At 43.4% G+C, this 19,470-nt stretch overlaps 2 protein-coding genes across 4 annotated transcripts in view; one reads left to right on the forward strand and one right to left on the reverse strand.

Annotated features, from left to right (window-relative positions):
* LOC119655906 (flotillin-2) overlaps nucleotides 1-19,470 on the forward strand; it is a 364,992-nt gene that overhangs the window by 320,000 nt on the left and 25,522 nt on the right. The window lies entirely within an intron of this gene.
* Nucleotides 1,653-16,196, reverse strand: LOC119655905 (glucose dehydrogenase [FAD, quinone]-like). The gene is made up of 4 exons (XM_038062062.1): nucleotides 15,828-16,196; nucleotides 3,254-3,362; nucleotides 3,039-3,183; nucleotides 1,653-2,984 (listed from the first exon to the last, which is right to left on the reverse strand). The coding sequence occupies exons 2-4, from the start codon at nucleotides 3,333-3,335 to the stop codon at nucleotides 1,712-1,714; spliced, it is 1,500 nt and encodes a 499-aa protein (XP_037917990.1). The 5' UTR covers nucleotides 3,336-3,362; nucleotides 15,828-16,196; the 3' UTR covers nucleotides 1,653-1,711.

The raw sequence follows: 19,470 nt of genomic DNA on the forward strand, positions 1-19,470 counted from the left end.
AATTAAATTTTTAATTATTATGCAAGTGCAACTGTCGTGCCCTCAAAGTCCCACACAAGGGGCCCTCAAAGTCCTGCACAAGGGAAACAACTTCTTTTGAATACCTCCTTCTTTAAATCACTCACACACACGAACAACAATTAATAATGCATATGCCTACATTCTCTTGAATCAAGTAAAGTTTATTAAAGCAAATGACGACGATAATTTATCAGGATTGCCACTTTTCTCCATGGTCGTATTATTTACCTAACCTAATTATTTACGTAACGTATCAAAAAAGATATCCATCCAATCCATTTTCGGTTGTTTGAACTATTGAAATTGTCTTTAAAAGGGCATTGTTTTCACCAAAAATAATAGCTCAAAGACTGATTCATAAATCTAGGATGTTCTCCGATAATATTTTCTCTAATTTGCTTCGTTTATACCTTTATCAAGAGAAGCTAGTCTGACTTGTCAATGAATTTGACGAGTGAGTTGCATTTTTATTGCGGGATAGATGTAAAGATACACACAAAGAAGTCGGTAAATCAAAAGCTGGACCCTTCCGGTATGAAAGGTTTTGCGTATCATTAATATAAAAATATCTAAGTGTACATTTGTCCCCACTCTTGTAATGTACATGCATGTCAGACTATTCACTTTTACACATTCAAAATCTTAGATTGTAGTAATTTCGCATGGATGCGACAATATTGGTTTATTATAACTTTGTTAGGAATGGTGCGATTTTCACCAAACTTAGTATAGTGGCAGCTTCCCATTTTTTGTAGATTTTTGGGTTTGGTAGTTTCTGAGAATGGTTCCGTGGAGGAAATGATCACTTTCTAGCTCCTAGACTTTCTTTTTTGCTTTAAATGTCAGAACCGATGCAAGCTTTGGAAAATACTAAACCTTTCATGATGTGACACATATTCAGTGTAACAAAATTAGACATCCTTTTGCATACATGGGGCTCCCCCCTTAAACTCAACATAGAAAGGTATTACTATATGCATGGGGGTTTACAAATTTCGTGTCAATGGGTGCAGCGTTTCTGAGAAAAGCGTGCATAGCTGACAGACAGAGAAACCCATAGTAAACCATTTTTAATACGATTATGTTTTACACAAAATTGCGATTTCATAACCGTGAAGAATTTTTGGCCCCCCAAGAAGTGAAAATTCCATAGCCTATATAACAATAAAATTTTGGATCGTTTGATTGTGGATAAAACCCAGCTCAACCCGTATAAGTCAAGTTGTGACATTCCGGAAATACTTTATGGTAGAAAAAGAAAACGTGGAAGATGCTGCATCAGATAAACCGATGATGAAGGTAGAGAACTGTTAGGGATACCGAATAGGTATAGCTCGAATAAAAACAGGATGTTTGAAGTTCTTGAATAGCAGGCCTATATCGGGCACCAATTGTTGCACCATTGAATCATTTGGAAAAATGATTTTATTTGATGGTAGGAACGTAGATGACGTCTAAAAGTTCGTTCTGTGATTTCGTACGTACCTTGCTAAGGAAAGTTTTGCCGGTAAAATCAGCAACAATATACCGTTTGGGGATATATTAAAACGAATTTTATTCACATTTCATATTATATTAATATCATATTAAAGAATAAATCAATAAATAATAAAATTATATTTTATCTTACTTTTTGCATCATATAACATTTTCTGCTACAATATTTTATATAGTGATAAATTATCATATTTCATGAGTAATCTTCCATAATCAATTGAGCCCCCCTTTCCCCAATTTGCTCTACATATGAATATGTTGGTCCCACTATAGCAGACGGAATAACACTTTCATCGATAACTCTCAAGTTTTGCGTTCCAAATACTTGGAAGCAAGCATCAACTACAGCTTTTGGATCAGCTTGACTTCCCATTTTGGCCGTCCCTACAGGATCCTCCAGCGGCGTTCCAACTGCTTTCACATAACACTCCCAAAATGCTTGCGAATTCGCCACTTTTTTGTTACATTCTTTTATCCGAGGTGTTAGTTCCGTGATTCGGTACTTCTTGAAAGTTTCTGATTGCAACAGATTTTTTTGTAAACGAATTCCAGCTAGAATTGTATTCATATCTGTTCTCGACGAAAGCAAATTATACTCGATAATCAGCGGATCGAATGGATCCTTGCTCTTTAATTTTACTGCTCCTCTGGATTTAGGCTTGATATTGTGGATGCCTACTACGAATATATTATGTGTATTTAGTTCGTCCAAAACTTGATTTTTTAAATCATTTGGCAGGTCTTCCAGGAGCATTTTCATTGTCGTTGTGTCCTTGCATTGAACCATTCGGCATGTGTTCATTAAATTCGAATACATTTTGTCGCTAATAGTAGAATTAATCAAGGCAATGAAATCAAGTGATTGGTAAGGCTTTCCTCGTGGGTTTGAGTCTAATCCTGTCACTTTAGTGCAAGGAACTTTAAAGAAGTATGGAACCACAAAGTGGTCTAAAAGGTTCTGGCCAACTGGTAGGTCACATCGGGACTTAATTCCCAATTTGTTCAAATACTGTTCAGGACCTAGGCCGGATAACATTAAAATTTTAGGTGTAGAGATGGTTCCCGCTGAAATAATGACTTCTCTTTTTGGTTTGACAGCGAAAACAGTACCTTTATCATCATTTTGTATAAAATTGACTTCATTTACGAAGCCTTTTTCATCAATACTCAAAGACGTGACGATGGTGTTGTAAACAATTCTAAGATTCCCCTGTGCGTAATCGCCTGATGATAGTCGAAGAGACTTAGCCAAGTTAAGATATCCGTAAGCACTTTGATCTGGAATATGGACAATTCCCGCTTCTTTATACGCGTTGCGAAATAATTCGCCGATACTTCCACCCTTATTGTCAGATTGCTTTGGACGATCGGTGTGGAGAAGTTTTTCTGTGTTGTAATACTTCGCGATTGTTTCCCAACTCCATAGGTGGTGATTTTTTCTCTGATAGTCAGTCAAACGGCCGTCTCTGCTTGAAATTTTTCAATTAATCGGTTTTAATTGACCAATAAGAAACACTCACCTTCCGCCTACCACAGACGACCTGAAGGGATTCGATTCCTGTTCCAACAAAAGGATTGTCCAGTTGCGATTTTCACTCAAGCGGTTCGCTACCACAGTTCCGGCTAGCCCTCCGCCAATTATAATGAAGTCGAACCCATCTGAGCCTTGACGATAAATTCAATAAAAATATTTCATTTTCAAATATTTTATTTCTGTTTGTTCATCTAAACTTACCACTTCCCTGCCGAGCCTGATTTATACAAATTCCGTTCGAAAGTAGTTGTGAAACTATCCATAATGCAATAGGTCCCTTCATGTGTAGGCGAGATTCCTTATTCCGTAGCTATAAGGATTGTTTCGAATAAATCAACTAAACTTAAGTTTGATATTATAAAGAAGAAGTCCTATGGCATCAGGATATCCTTAGAAGCTGTACCCTATATGGCTCAAATATAATAATTCTATCGACAAGTACGAGTTGTCTTCATCCTAAAGACGGGGAGGCGAAGCTGATGTATAAATCAGTAGAACATCCATTTCTAGGCATGGAAAAACCTCTTAGGAATCCTACAAAGCCATTCGCCAATAGCTTCTTGACTTTAGATGAAATCTTAATGAAAGTTGATAAAATTGAGATTGGAACAGTAGTATCGGTGGATGATATGGTGATATTAGTTTCAAGATTGTTTTCCTTCATCAACGACTATTATATAGGGCCTACAAATAAGTTCTGTCGGTTTTTTTGTTAAATTTGAAGCTTTATTGTGAAAAATTGGTTCATTGTTCAAAGTATTGCCCATCGCTAGCCACAACTTTCTTCCATCTTTCAGGCAATTCATAGATACCATCGCGCCAAAAATTGGCCGGCTTGGCCGCTATCCAATCATCGAGCCATTTTTTGAGTTCCTCGTAATTGGAGAAGTGCTGGTCAGCCAGGCCATGCTGCAGCGACCGGAACAAATAGTAATCAGAAGGAGCAATGTCTGGGGAGTACGGCGGGTGGGGTAGGACTTCCCATTTCAACGTTTCTAGATATGTTTTAACGGGCTGTGCAACATGTGGACGAGCATTGTCATGTTGATAAATAACTTTATCATGCCTTTGCTGGTATTGCGGCCGTCTTTTCTTGAGCTCGCGGCTCAAACGCATCATTTGACGTCGGTAGAGTTTGCCCGTGACCGTTTCGTTCGGTTTTAGCAGCTCATAGTATACCACACCCAGCTGGTCCCACCATATACACAGCATGATCTTCTCACCATGAATATTCGCTTTGGCCGTCGATGATGAGGCATGGCTGGGGCTTGGGGCTTGGGATTATCGTAATGGATCCACTTTTCATCGCCAGTAACTATTCGATGCAGAAAACCCTTCCTTTCTTGTCGTTGGAGCAGTTGTTCGCACGTGAAAAAACGGCGTTCGACGTCTCTTCAGTTCATACGGAACCCAATTTCCGATCTTCCGGATCATTCCCATTGCTTTTAAACGGTGGGAAATGGCTTGCTGAGTGACTCTAAGTGTTTTTCCAAGTTCTTCTTGCGTTTGCGGTGGATCTTGGTCGAGCAATGCCTCTAATTCTTCATCTTCAAAAATTGTTGGTCGTCCGGCGCGCTCTTCGTCTTCCAAGTCAAAATCGCCACTTTTATACCATTCAAACCACCTCTGACACGTTCGCTCAGATAGAGCATGGTCACCATAAACTTCCACCAAAATGCGATGACTTTCGGTTGCTTTTTTCTTCAGAATGAAATAATGAAGTAGAACTCCCCGCAAAAACACACTATTTGGTACAAAATTGGCCATTTTCGTTGATGAAAAAAGTATTGTTGTTTACACTTCAATTAAATAATTTATACTGACGCTATTGACAGTAGCTTTCCGATGAATGTTTAGAAATGTGGTTAAATGGAATAAAAAACAAGCTACGCCATCTATTGTGAAAACCGACCGAACTTATTTGTAGACCCTATAAGATGTACAATCTGAGGACAGTGGAGGGTGACTTCTATGAGGTTCGATCTTAAGGTGAGATCTGTGGCTTCAGTCTTAATTCGAGTAAAGCAGGTATGATGGTATTCGATTAAAGTGACCGACATGTTCCATCGCCGATTGCATAGCCTATTTTTATGAAATCTTTAACTAATAAAGGGGTTAAACCCTCAAAAATTTTAACTCGTTTGAAAGCAGAGCTTCCATATTCAACACTGTCCCCGAACCGCATGCTTACTTGGGTCAGAAAATTTAGGGACGACCGAGGGAGTCCAGGAAATGAAATTCATGACCGTCGTAAAAATCAAGTCCTATTCATGTCAACTTCCGTGGCGTTCAAGAGTTGGATTCCGAAGTTGTTAAAAGAAAATTGAAAATAGGTAAAGTTCTAGATCTATCTGAATCGATTCCGAGAAGATAGAAAGAATTTCCTTGAAATGCATCGTCAACTATTGTCAGTTGTTAGGACCAACGAAGTCATCTCTTTCACAAAAGGCAAGGCCAAGTGAATTTGACTGACCTGATTTGTTTGCGGTAGAGCAATTGAACGCAGCGCAGTTCTTCTGGCACGAAGTGTTGTCGTAAAGCACACCAGATGAGTTCGTGTGGCACACGGTCAAACGCTTTCTCTAGATCCAGAAAGGCAATGTAAAGAGGGCGATGCTTCTCACGGTGTTTCTCCATGAATAACCGCGCACCGTGTATTGCTTCAGTAGTTCCACAGTTTTTGACAAATCCGGCTTGATTCACGGTGATTTCAACGATTTCGCGAATACGGTTGTCAAGAATGCATTCAAAAATCTTCATGGTATGAGAAAGTAATCGGATCGGACGGTAATTTGAACATTCTGCTGGACTACCTTTCTTTTTCCATATTGGAACAGTGGTACTTTCTTGCCGGTCAGATGGTGTTCCTCCTTCCTGAATAACTGTGAAGCCCATGGTGTTTTACGTAGGCACCTGTCGTGAGACTTAATCCTACGGTCCTCTTCAGACACGGATTGATTTTGTGACCACAATCAGAGCCCCGCTGAGACAAGCAACAACGGTACCAGTCTATATCAAGTGCATGGCTTAGCATTCATACTGGTGGATGCAAGAATTACCTAAATCTCTACTGCACTAAGGAGTACGGCACACGTGTTGATACGCAAAACCACGTCGAGGCCCGAAGGTCTCTTCTCGCTTGAGCATAACCACAATCACCATGAAACTCCCACTAGGGGGGCCAACCGCAAATAACCGAGCTGTCCTCACATACAACAGGAGTTCACCCGAAGTATGTGAGTCCAGGGGCTTTCCCGATTCCCATGGTACCAGTATACCCCTGGTAAGGTTTCGTGACCAATTTGCCACTTCAGATCAGTCCCCGTGCAGACTCGGGCTGATCGCCCTGATTAGGCCTTTGGAGCATTTGCCTACTGAATCACGACCGGCAAACCAAAGTGATTACAACGTCTCTCGGTCCCACCACTATGGAGGTTCTCCTTGGCCACTTGGTTTTGGTTTGGCCGATAGGGTTGCCGCCCCATCTTCCTCACCGCCACCTCTGAGCACCAGTTACGCTGACTGGTGGAACTGCTCCAAATGTCGGCAATGATTGAGGAAGTGGAGGATGAGCAAATTCCTCAGTTGAAATCTGCTCGAAGTATTCTCGTCATCTATCCGTCGCGGCTCGACGATCAGTAAGCAAAGCACCCTTCTTGTCATTAACGTAACAGACGTGTTCGATATCCTGTGTGCGTTCATTACGGCTTTTAGCAAGTCGATACAGATCTCTCTCGCCATCCGGAGTGTCCAGTTTATCGTAAAGATTTTTGAAATGGTTCGCTCGGGTGACAGCGACCGCTTTCTTTGCTTCCCGGTTGGCATTCTTATATATTTGCCAATTAGCAGGCGTTTTATCGTCGAGAAATTTGTGGTAGAGGCGTTTCTTTTCACGGACCTTTATTTCAACATCATCATTCCAAAGCCAAGTATCACGGTTGATGTACCGCTTACCCGGCTTGATGACCCCGAGGGTTGCAGAGGCCGCTTTGTGGATCGTGTCTTTCATTTTGTTCCATGATTCTCCGACATTCGTAATGGTCGGCAATCGTATGAGTGAGACCGTTTCTTCTTTCTTCTCACCAAATCGCCACCATTTAATGCGCGGCGGGCCAGTGCGTTCCTCACGCTGTTTTATCGGTGGCTTAATTCGCAGGACGGCAATCAACGGCCGATGGTCTCATAGGGAACGACTTTGCAATCAATGACAGTGGTAAAATGTTGGCGTCTTATGAGGATATAGTCGATTTGCGTTTTACTGTTCCCGCTATAAAATGTAGGAAGATGAGACAATCGTTTCATGAACCATATATTCATAAGTACAAGGTCATGGGTGTCCGCAAAATCGATTATACGCTCGCCACCTTCATTGCGCGCTCCGAACCCCTTTCACCCATGGCACCTGTTACCGTCTTCCTTTTTACCCACGTGACCATTAAGGTCGCCGGCAATGATTATGTAATCGTCAGCAGGCACGTGACAAGTCTTTTCATCGAGAAGTTGCCAGAAGGCATCTTTCTCGGCATCAGGTCGACCTGTCTGTGGTGCATACGCGGTGAAGAAGTGAATAGTGCAATCAGCTGATATAATGGTGAGCTTCATCAGCCGATCATCAAATCGTTCAACTTCTTTAATAGCATCACGGAAACCATCTGAGATGGCAATGCCAACAAATACCAGAGTAAAGAAGTTTATAGCCATTTTTGCTGCGTTCGCGTTCAATGTCGCAGCTTTCGGCACCAGACCATCGGGTTTCTTGCAGAGCACAGATATCAATGCGCCTTTTCCGAAGGGCTCTTGCGAGTTCCTCCGTCTTTCCAGTTAGGGTACCAACATTTATCGTGCAGACACGTATTTGTTTTGTTCGTTGTGTGCGGACTAATTTGCTTACGTCCTGAAGCCGTCCATGCGTCAAGAACCCTTGCCCGTTTCTCGACAGGACCGAGGCCCGTCCTGCCGCGTCGACTGAGGTGGACGCCCTAGCATTTCTCCGAGGCTTGTGACTCAATCCGGTCATCATGTTTGTAACGACATTGTATGCATTTTCTTGGTCGACCTGTCGTGGGGCCTGTCACCAAGAGAGATCAGGTAGGATTTAGCATAGTAGAATGACTCCAACTATACTCTATTTACCTCTTTCCCTGATCTCAGCATTTTATTTTTGTTTTACTGAGGATAGTACAAAGTACTTTACCTCAAACCCTCCCCCTGGGCTTAGGACCAGCTTACTATGTTAAAAGCATGGCGGAGTTTTGAAATAGAATCTAATCCCTCAATGAAACATAACACTTTATGCAGAAAGCGTTCGAATCTACTTCTTTATTTGCCGACAGATTTCAGCAGGTCAAAATATGACTATCGTGCAAGCGCTAAATATCTTAATGACTGGAATTCCTCCGTTACCTTAATTCAGTGGTGTATCATATCGAGGAAGATGTGGCCATTATACCCTATGATCAAAAAGTACTGGAAATTTTTAATTTAAACATGGCAGAATTGCCGATTTTCGTTTTTTTTTAATTGGTACCATTTTAACTGACATACAGTGCCAATGCATCATTCAGCCGTCAACATTTCACCTTTTGTCGCATTTTAATATTTTGTTGAGCAAAGAGTTTATTTTAGATTTTACGTTGTTAGCGAAATTTCGTGTGCTGATGCATTGAAAATGTTGCAAGAAGTATTTGGGGAGTCTGGTCTGTCGTAAACTCGGGCATATGAGCGGTATGAAAACTTTAAAAGTGTCTGTATAGTGACAGTGGATCTGTCTCGTTTCGGATTCCATCAACGTCTAACACCGACGAAAACGTAAAGAAGTGTGAAAAATGATGCGCAAAAATCGTCATACCAGCCTAAAAGACATTGTTAGTGAGTTTTGCAATGCATATGGAACCGCCCAACAAATTGTGGTTACGTGCTTGGTGGTTTTTGGTGGTACTTGTCTAGTTGACATAACTCCACGGTCTTCTTAAAACACGGATAAATGTTGTGACCAAAATCAGAGTTCCGCTGTGGCAAGCGACAACGGTGCTAGTCTATACAGAGGATCAGCATCCATACTGGTGGTTCCAAGATATATCTAAATCTCTATCGAACTAAGGAGTGCGGCACCCCAGTTGAAACGCAACTCCACGTTTTAGGCCGGAAGGTCTCTTTGTCCGCATGGAAGTAACCACAGCCCCCATGAACCTCCCACTAGGGGGTTAACTAGTAAACCACGCTGAAAGTACATGAACCAGCAATGCTAATAATAATAATATTCGGTGGCGCAACAATCCATGTTGGATCAGGGCCTTTAAGTCTATAAGAGCACTTCATTCAAGAGCGTAATGGTACACTACAGTACACTGTAGGAGGGATTGTGGTCAGGATTGCGTTCGTCCGAGATTATTACCCTGATTTGACTTAGGTACTCATTCACAGCTGAGTCGACTGGTATTCCGATATCCAGTCACGATAACAAATCGTTCTATCATCAGTGAGATTTGAACCGCAACCTTCCGCTACGACAGGCCGGCATTCTAACTACTTGAGCCTTTCGGACATTAATTTTAATGGAACACGTAAATTCAGAGGGCGTTCCTGGTTCCCATGGTGCTAGTATACCCCTGGTAAGGTTTCGTGGCCAAAGCTAATTCAGATGAGTTTCAGTGCACACTTGGGTCTGATGGCCTTAATTAAGCCTTGGAGCATTCGCCGGCCAGTAAACCAAACTGAGACAGCGTTTCCCAGTGCCACCACATGGAGGGTCTCCTCGGCCACTTGGTTTTGGTTTGGCAGACATGATAGCTGCCCCGTCTTCCTCGCTGTCACCTCAGAGCACTAGCACATTGTGGCGGAAATTTTGTGTATGGGACGTGTCGCATCCCAACATGTTACAAAATAGCTGAATTTCGTGCGAAAATAGGATATTACTTTCCGTATTGCCTCGTCTCCGAAGAATTGTTGGCCCCCTACATGAGGATGGACGATTCCGTAGCCTGCATAACGACGAAATCTATGAGCGATACCATGACCGTCCGGTTGTGGATACAATCCGGCTCAATAGGTTACGATGGGCGGGTCACTTAATCCGTATGGATGAAGATAATCCCGCCCGGAGAGTCTATAAGGGCAATATCTATGGTAGAAAAAAAGACGAGGCAGACCCTGCCTAAGATGGAGCGATGGCGTGGGCCTGGACGCCAGACAGCTTTTAGGGATATCTAATTGGTGGACCTCGGCGCAAAACCGGGATGTCTGGAGTTCCTTATTAAGGCAGGCCTAGACCGGATATGGTTTTGGTTACGGTCAACAGTGGTGAAAGGTTCGTAGATTTTGGTAACTTTCACCACTTCATCATTGGAGGCATATTATTCCAGAATAAGGCCCGCCAGAACATCAGCTGGGTTTCGACTGACTGACAACGAATATCTGATCAAATCAAATTTAGGATTTGCCTTCTAAATATACGGAACTAAAGAGCTGGTGACATCGACCTCGAAAGGTTCACTTTTCTTCGTTTGCAGGTTTGTCCGCAAGGCAACAAAACGTCGCGACTAAATTCAATACGAGTTATCTCCGCGATCCGGTTATCGACCAAAAATATTAATGAACACTGAATTGAAATCAAAAGTAGTTTTATCTCTGGGCTGAGTGAAGTGGTCGGTAACGTCGCAAAAGGACATTGTAAGACTTCATTGACTGCAGAAACGTGCAGGTAGATTGATGAATTTAAGGATTGTTGATGGCTGCAAGCAATGAGATTGAACTTGATGCTCTCGGTGTACATATTGACTGAGCTGACTCCACGACCACTGTTTTGTCTATAACCTAGAAATGCTCCAATGTTCTTCCTGTCTTGCTATATCGGGAATAGGGCTTGGAAAGTGGTCTTCACTCTTATTCGAAAGCTCGAAATTTTCACCAACATATGTCTGCGCCCTGCATTCGGCATAGCCTGGCTTGAGACGAAATTAAATGAAGATCTTCGTCAGATGTTGCTGAGAAGGCGGAAGTGGCTGATTTGTCATCATCATCAACGGCGCAACAACCGGTATCCGGTCTAGGCCTGCCTTAATAAGGAACTCCAGACATCCCGGTTTTGCGCCGAGGTCCACCAATTCGATATCCCTAAAAGCTGTCTGGCGTCCTGGCCCACGCCATCGCTCCATCTTAGGCAGGGTCTGCCTCGTCTTCTTTTCCTACCATAGATATTGCCCTTATAGGCTTTCCGGGTGGGATCATCTTCATCCATACGGATTAAGTGACCCGCCCACCGTAACCTATTGAGCCGGATTTTATCCACAACCGGACGGTCATGGTATCGCTCATAGATTTCGTCATTGTGTAGGCTACGGAATCGTCCATCCTCATGTAGGGGGCCAAAAATTCTTCGGAGGATTCTTCTCTCGAACGCGGCCAAGAGTTCGCAATTTTTCTTGCTAAGAACCCAAGTTTCCGAGGAATACATGAGGACTGGCAAGATCATAGTCTTGTACAGTAAGAGCTTTGACCCTATGGTGAGACGTTTCGAGCGGAACAGTCTTTGTAAGCTGAAGTAGGCTCTGTTGGCTGACAACAACCGCGCGCGGATTTCATCATCGTAGTTGTTATCGGTTGTGATTTGCGACCCTAGATAGGAGAAATTGTCAACGGTCTCAAAGTTGTATTCCCCTATCCTTATTCTTGTTCGTGCTTGTGTTTGACCAGTGCGGTTTGATGTTGTTGGTTGATTCGTCTTCGGTGCTGACGTTGCCACCATGTATTTTGTCTTGCCTTCATTGATGTGCAGCCCAAGATCTTGCGCCGCCTGCTCGATCTGGATGAAGGCAGTTTGAACGTCTCGGGTGGTTCTTCCCATGATGTTGATATCGTCAGCATAGGCCAGTAGTTGGGTCGACTTGAAGAGGATCGTACCTCTTGCATTCAACTCAGCATCACGGATCACCTTCTCGAGGGCCAGGTTAAAGAGGACCCATGATAGCGCATCCCCTTGTCGTAGATCGTTGTTGATGTCGAATGGTCTTAAGAGTGATCCTGCTGCTTTTATCTGGCCTCGCACATTGGTCAGGGTCAGCCTAGTCAGTCTTATTAATTTCGTCGGGATACCGAATTCCCTCATGGCCGTATACAGTTTTACCCTGGCTATGCTATCATAGGCGGCTTTAAAGTCGATGAACGGATGGTGCAACCGTTGTCCATATTCCAACAGTTTTTCCATCGCCTGCCGCAGAGAGAAAATCTGATCTGTTGCTGATTTGCCTGGAGTGAAGCCTCTTTGGTATGGGCCAATGATGTTCTGGGCGTATGGGGCTATCCGGCCCAGCAAGATAGTGGAGAATATCTTATAGATGGTATTCAGCAACGTGATACCTCTATAATTGCTGCACTGTGTGATATCTCCCTTTTTATGTATGAGACAGATTATGCCTCGCTGCCAATCGTCAGGCATTGATTCGCTGTCCCATACCTTGAGCACAAGTTGATGAACCACTTGGTGTAACTGGTCGCCTCCATATTTAACCAATTCGGCTGTAATTCCATCGGCTCCTGGCGACTTATGATTTTTTAGCCGATGAATTGCACGGACTGTTTCTCCTAAACTTGGTGGTGGCAGTATTTGTCCGTCGTCTTCAGTTGGCGGGACCTCCAACTCGCCGATGTTCTGGTTGTTCAGTAGCTCATCAAAGTACTCAACCCATCGCTCTAATATGCCCATTCTGTCGGAAATCAGATTTCCCTCTTTGTCTCGGCAGGATGAGCATGGAGGTGTATAAGGCTTCATCCTGCTGACTTGTTGGTAAAACTTGCGCGCCTGGTGCGGTTGCTCCCTGTACTTTTCTAGTTCACAGACTTGTTGGTTCTCCCAGGCTTCCTTTTTCCGTCTGTGAAGTCGCTTCTCCGCTCGACGGAGTTCGTGATAAGTCTCTGCGCGTGCCCGCGTTCTTTGAGAATGCAACATTACTCGGTATGCGGCATTCTTCCGTTCCGTTGCTAGCTTACATTCATCGTCAAACCAGCCGTTCCGACTCCTTTTGCGGCTGGGGCCAAGTATATTTGTGGCCGTATCCATGATAACGTTCTTCAGGTGGTTTTGAAGATTATTTGTTGATGCTTCATCTCCAGGTCCTCTGTTGACTGCGGTTATTGCGGCATCCATTTCCTTCTTATAGGTGTCGCGGAGGATTGTGTTGTGGATGGCTTCAGTGTTCACTCTCACCTGATTGTCAGAGGGGATTCTAGGTGGTATTGTTATTCGAGCCCGGAGCACCATGCCAACGAGATAGTGATCCGAGTCTATATTGGCCCCCCTATATGTTCTGACATTCATCAATGCTGAGAGGTGGCGGCGTTCGATCAACACGTGGTCAATTTGGTTGAAAGTGGTCCCGTCTGGAGAGGCCCACGTACGTTTGTGGACCGCTTTCCGCGCAAACCAGGTACTTCCAACAACCATTTCGTGTGACCCTGCTAATTGAATAGTCCGCAGTCCGTTATCATTTGTTTTTTCGTGTAAGCTATGGGAGCCAACGTATCGCCTGAATACGGGCTCCTTCCCTGTGGCTGTTAAAATCCCCAAGTATGATTTTGATATCATATCTGGGACAGGCTTCGAGGGTTCTTTCTACTGCCTCGTAGAAGGTATCCTTCTCCGACTCTGCAGTCTCCTCTGTAGGGGCGTGAACGTTTATGAGGTTTATATTTCTAAACTTGCCTCGCAAGCGCAGAGTGCATAGCCGTTCGCTTATACTTTCAAAGCCGATAACAGCAGGTTTCATTTTTTGGCTGACTAAGAAACCTACTCCGAGCACATGGTTTACTGGATGGCCGCTATAATATATTGTGTAGTGGCTCTTCTCCAGAAAACCGGTCCCTGTCCATCGCATCTCTTGCAACGCTGTTACATCAGCCCTATATTGGGACAGGGTATCGGCTAGCTGCTTATCAGCTTCATCTCTGTACAGGGAGCGCACGTTCCATGAGAAAATGCGCAAATCGTTGTTCCTTTGTCGTTGCCGGGTCCGTCGTTTTAATATCCGTCCTATCCGAGGCTCCTGTTGTGGCTTCGTAACGGTTGTTTTCCGTGTAGGGTTGTCAGCCCTACCCAACCCCCAACCGGGAGGACCAGTTGGTACAATTTGTCCCGTTTTTAGGCGCGGGAGACTCGCCTTCATCCTTCTCCGTCTGCAGCTTTTCGTCAAGAAAGAGCTCCCAGCGGTCACCACGTGGAGGTGGAGATAGGGTTTGGTAGTAGAGCTGTTGGTGTTGGTTCACCAGGCATTTCCCAGGTTTTATGCTCCATCGTGAGTACCAATCCACGTTTCGCCCCGGGACCTATACTACCCTTTGACCACCTGGCTGATTTGTACTCCGCCATTATGGTATATGCCTTCTCCCGGTCGCCTAGACGTTGTGTTAAACGGCGGAGCCTGTGACAATCCTTCCGGAGCTCTGCGATTTCCACTGTCCACCAATACATGGAAGGTTTGCCGCGCCTCAATGCCTTCCTGGGCATGGAGGCTCCGTAGACCGTCGTTATCAGGTTCATAACTGAATTTACGACAGTGTCAGCTGCCGCGCCACCGTCCCCAGTAGTATCCTCCCGCGTGGCTCCACCTGTTCCCTGAGTTTCCACAAATTTCCCGGTGTTCACTTTCGCAACGTTCCATGCCAGAAAGATCGCCAGAGTGGCGCACACCGAGAGCTTGTATCCACCACTTCGAAAGCAATGTATTGGTGGTTACTTGCCGAGAAGTTTTCCAGAACTCGCCACCTGTCCACCAGCGACACGAGTGATTCCGACGCAAAGGTTACGTCTGGAATGCTTCCCTCGCAGCCCGGGTGCTGGAACGTTGGGGTGCATCCGGTGTTTAGAACTACCAGTCCTGTTCTCGCGGCCATTTCCAGAAGTCGTTTCCCTCTGGAATCTGTATGAGGCATACCCCATTCAAGTGCCCTAGCAATGAAGTCACCCCCGACCAGGATCCGCCCATCCGTGCCTAAGCGTCCTCCAAAGCATCAAGCCTCCGACGAAAGTCCGGCATCGTCTCATTCGGCGTAAGATAGACACTAAAAAACGTTATCCCTGAACACCGAATCCAGACAAATCCGTCCCCTCGGCCTTGGGCAAGAACTCTAAGGAGGGTACTGTCCCGAACCCAGATGACAGCGGTACCTGATATGTCAGGGTGCCAATAATAATGTACATTGGGAATACCAAATTGGTTCTTCCGAAGGAGCAATACATACCATCACCAAAAAGCACATTTTAGATTTTGGGAAGACTTCCATCACTAGGGTAAATACAAAGTGTCCCAAGTAAATAAATAAAATAAAGAGTATGAGGGGAATTTTCAACTAAATAACTGATGATTGTATTGCGAGCACATCGGAATATAACCAAAATTCATATTCAACACTGTACGACTATTACAATTTCCTATAGAAGTCATTAAAGAGTTGTGACTGCTTATTCAAAAAATCGCTTCCGGAATCCGCTTTGTAATACTATCTCGCACAATGGATGAACACGAACACAGCAAAGAAATTATTATAATAATAATCGTAATAATATTATGGCGGCGGGGGTCTATGATCTATCGAAATGCTGCTCCTATAAGTGCGGCAAAGATTGATCTTATTTATCAATCTAATCGCTAAAAATTAGTCCATTTCACACGCATCAAAGCGTACGTAATTTCTCCAAATTCACTACGAAAAAAAATCTGCTAGGAAACAAAAACAATACCGTTTGCATTCATTAAATCTCCATAATGAGGGATTATGCACTTACATAATGGTTTTTACTTTTTTCTGGACTTTTAGGTTTTTTCGTTTTGCTATAAATACACTAATAATTCCACGAAATACGTTTTATTCCACTCAATGAATAACGATAGTTTTTATTATTATTGCACAAACACCGAGTCTTAATTTCTAGAAATTTGTTGCTATTTCCACCGCTCACTGTTGAAATGTATCTAATCTTGACTGGCTTAAATACCTTTTAATCCCCATGCAGAGTGTCTTATATCTGGTTTTCTCAAAACGTCCTAAGTGGTAAAGGCAAAAAGATGATGACTTGGTGTCAAGAAATTTACATTCTATGACTTGTGGGCCATCGAGCTGGCCCATCAGAACTTTTTAAATAGTTTTACTTAACGGTACCACGTATGTAGGTCTTTGCAGTTAATTAATTTGGCGTATTTCTGTGTCCATTTTGCGGCCATCATTAACTTTTATAGGTAACTCCCAAGATAAATCGGATTTGTCGGAAAAATGATTTCTTTCTAAATTCTCATTCGACTCAATTTCCCTTAGAAGCTTTTTGGGTTTCGAATTTGGCTCGCACGTAGAATTATGAATATCAATATTCTGCATATCAATTTTCATGAATATTTTTCAAATAAGGAGTCATCTGAGCTCTTTTTAGGTTTTCGCATTTCGAAACATTCAAATAAATAACGCGGTCTGACGCATGTTTATATTGCGGGTCTATTTTAGCTTAGATTCAAAGCAGAGGTTCACACGACCGATTTGATTCCGATTAGTTTGCATAAATTATTAATAATTTTACAAATTCGACACAGGGCCAAGAATTTCAGCTTAATTATATTGCAAAACATGATTGATGGCATGGTCTTAATCTACAGTCCAATTCTATTCTTGGTGTCTTCTCCGAACCCCGAAAGCGAACGGAAAGCTCAGTAAATTGAACACGATTTTAGCTTGTTAATTAATCTTTAAGGTTGTCATCGAAATCGGTTTAATATTTGTTTGTCATACACAATTTATTCAAAAACGGTTGCGTCAATAACTAAATTTGCTCTTTCGTTGAGCTTATGGTAGAGGGAAGGGGCTGTGCAAAAAGCGCGATTGTAACCTTGTTTTAATAGATATAGTGGTGTGGGGTATCAAATGAAAGACTTCTGATTAGTATCTTCCGAAAAAAGAAGGAAAGTGATGGGCCTTTGAGTCATCGTGCTTATTCTCAAGAACTATCCAATCGAAAAATCCGAAAAGATACTTTATAATGCCTTAAATGGAAGGTAGATTTCAAAACACAGCTCACCTCTGCGGTCATCCCAGGCCCTCAACATGTGAGCCATGCTAACATTTGACTTCTTAGTGCAAACATGTTATAGATGCTGGTTGAAATTAAGCCTTGTTTCTATCGTAATTTCAAGATATTTGATTCCTGGTTTTGAAGTGATGATATGCTCCCTCGTTTCGAAAGGAGCAGTGGTTTTCCTACGCCGCTTCTTGATAAGCAACGCCTCTGTTTTGTTCTCCGCCAGTGCAAGACCTGCATCTTCCAGCCACTTCTTTATAGTGCTATAGTGATTGCTTCGGATGAATACCATTTCCCATTCGCAGGATGTTTTGCAACAACAATCATCACTATGTCCTCGGCGTAGCTCACTGCTATGGCTTCGCTAACAACTGGGATGTTAAGGATATCATTGTACATGATATTCCACAATAGCGGTCTCAGAATAGAGGCGCAGGAGCAATGTATTCTCTGAATCCGTTGCCTGCGTCGTACCAGGGCTGTCTGTTCTAGCTAGCTGGACTGGTATTCATCATCATCATCATCAACGACGCAACAACCGGTATCCGGTCTAGGCCTGCCTTAATAAGGAACTCCAGACATCCCGGTTTTGCGCCAAGGTCCACCAATTCGATATCCCTAAAAGCTGTCTGGCGTCCTGACCTACGCCATCGCTCCATCTTAGGCAGGGTCTGCCTCGTCTTCTTTTTCTACCATAGATATTGCCCTTATAAACTTTCCGGGTGGGATCATCCTCATCCATACGGATTAAGTGACCCGCCCACCGTAACCTATTGAGCCGGATTTTTATTTAGCTTTGACCCTATGGTGAGACGTTTCGAACGAAACAGTTTTTGTAAGCTGAAATAGATTCTGTTGGCTAACAACAACCGTGCGCGGATTTCATCATCATAGCTGTTATCGGTTGTGATTTTCGACCCTAGATAGGAGAAATTATCAACGGTCTCAGAGTTGTAGTCTCCTATCTTTATTCTTCCCGTTTGACCAGTGCGACTGGTAATCACTGCGCAATATTTACTAGTGCCACCCTTTGTGGGCATTGCATTTCCAACTAAGCCAATGACCAGTTTGATGAAGTCGGTGGTTGATCTGGTCGTACGAATTGTCGATCTGATAAACCTCCAGGATATTTTACAGACAAGAACAATCTGTTATAGATTATTCATTCCAGCATTTTCTTTCTGGAAATATTACAACCACATCTATAGATATCTATTCTCTTGAAGAAACAAATCGTGAACAATTTTCAATAGGAGATCGGGATATGTAATTTGCAGAACTGCTAGACCTTTAAATCTCTTCATTACAACCCTGTAGGCGTTTCCCCATGGGTCTATATCCGAGTCTGCACAGAGTTGTTCGAAGCAGTCCCTGTTGCTTCGCTGTATGGGTAACTTCAGGTTTTTTGAGCTTCTTTGTAACTCCTTCACCTCCTGGTCACTGGTTAGCCGATTATAAAAGACGTCTCGCGGTAATGGAGACGACAATGTTGCTTTTGAGCAGTGGCGTAACACGCCATGACCACATTCGAAATGAGGATATCCGCAATTGATATGGCGTTCCACCGATTGTGAAAAAGTTACAAGGGAGGCGCCTTCGATGTTATAATTATGCAATTCGGGTAACAAGAACTGGCCTGAATATTGGAGTGGATAGGCCGGCCGGCTGAAGCAACGATGGTTTGATACAATCGATGGTGATTTGAAAGCTTCATGACTCCATTCAGATCGGGCTTTGATCAAGTAAAATGGCGCAACCGATCAGAACGAGCGGAACCTGCCTGCGATGGGGAGAGAAAGGCTGTAGAAAAAGGAAAAGGCATATAAGGGTGCACAATGTCAGTTGTCAGTGGAGTCAGTGGTTAAACTGATTACCGAGGGCAAGGGAAGAATGGATTGGGTAAGTCGGATACCTGGATTTCGATAATTTGCAGCAGAATGCACTAGTCAACACGATAGATTGAAGTGGTGTAGGAAATGAGGAGAAGAGGACGACCATCTGATCAAAGATTGTGGGGATCCATGGATGGCATTTTGCGGGTGGTAGACTTCCGACATATAGAAAGAAACTGAATCGTAAGGCTAAATGATGTTGATACAAATCAACGTCAACCATTGCGAAATAGCTCAAGGCCTGCTTTCACAAACCTTCCGAAAGTGCGCGCATGCAGAAGGCAAATCATACAAGAAATAATGGCATGGGAGCCGCCTTTGTAAGGGTAAAAATAAACTATGTCCTTATCTACAGCTTTTAGGTTCCTCTTAATGGACTAATAGTGCAGCAGTAGGTTTGATGTTGGACACTAGAGACCGCAGCTTTAAAATTATTACCGGCAATTTCAACGCATGGTGAAACTGGACATTGT

Source organism: Hermetia illucens, chromosome 4 (genome assembly GCF_905115235.1).
Source record: "Hermetia illucens chromosome 4, iHerIll2.2.curated.20191125, whole genome shotgun sequence".
In the NCBI taxonomy this organism is placed as follows: domain Eukaryota; kingdom Metazoa; phylum Arthropoda; class Insecta; order Diptera; family Stratiomyidae; genus Hermetia; species Hermetia illucens.

Excerpts from the sequence above, each read along its gene's own strand:
- LOC119655905 (XM_038062062.1), bottom strand. The coding sequence starts at position 3,335 with ATGAAGGGACCTATTGCATTATGGATAGTTTCACAACTACTTTCGAAC. Across the intron at positions 3,184-3,253 it reads TCAGGCTCGGCAGGGAAGTG|GCTCAGATGGGTTCGACTTC; the intron begins GTAAGTTTAGAT and ends TTTATCGTCAAG. Across the intron at positions 2,985-3,038 it reads TCGTCTGTGGTAGGCGGAAG|AGACGGCCGTTTGACTGACT; the intron begins GTGAGTGTTTCT and ends AATTTCAAGCAG.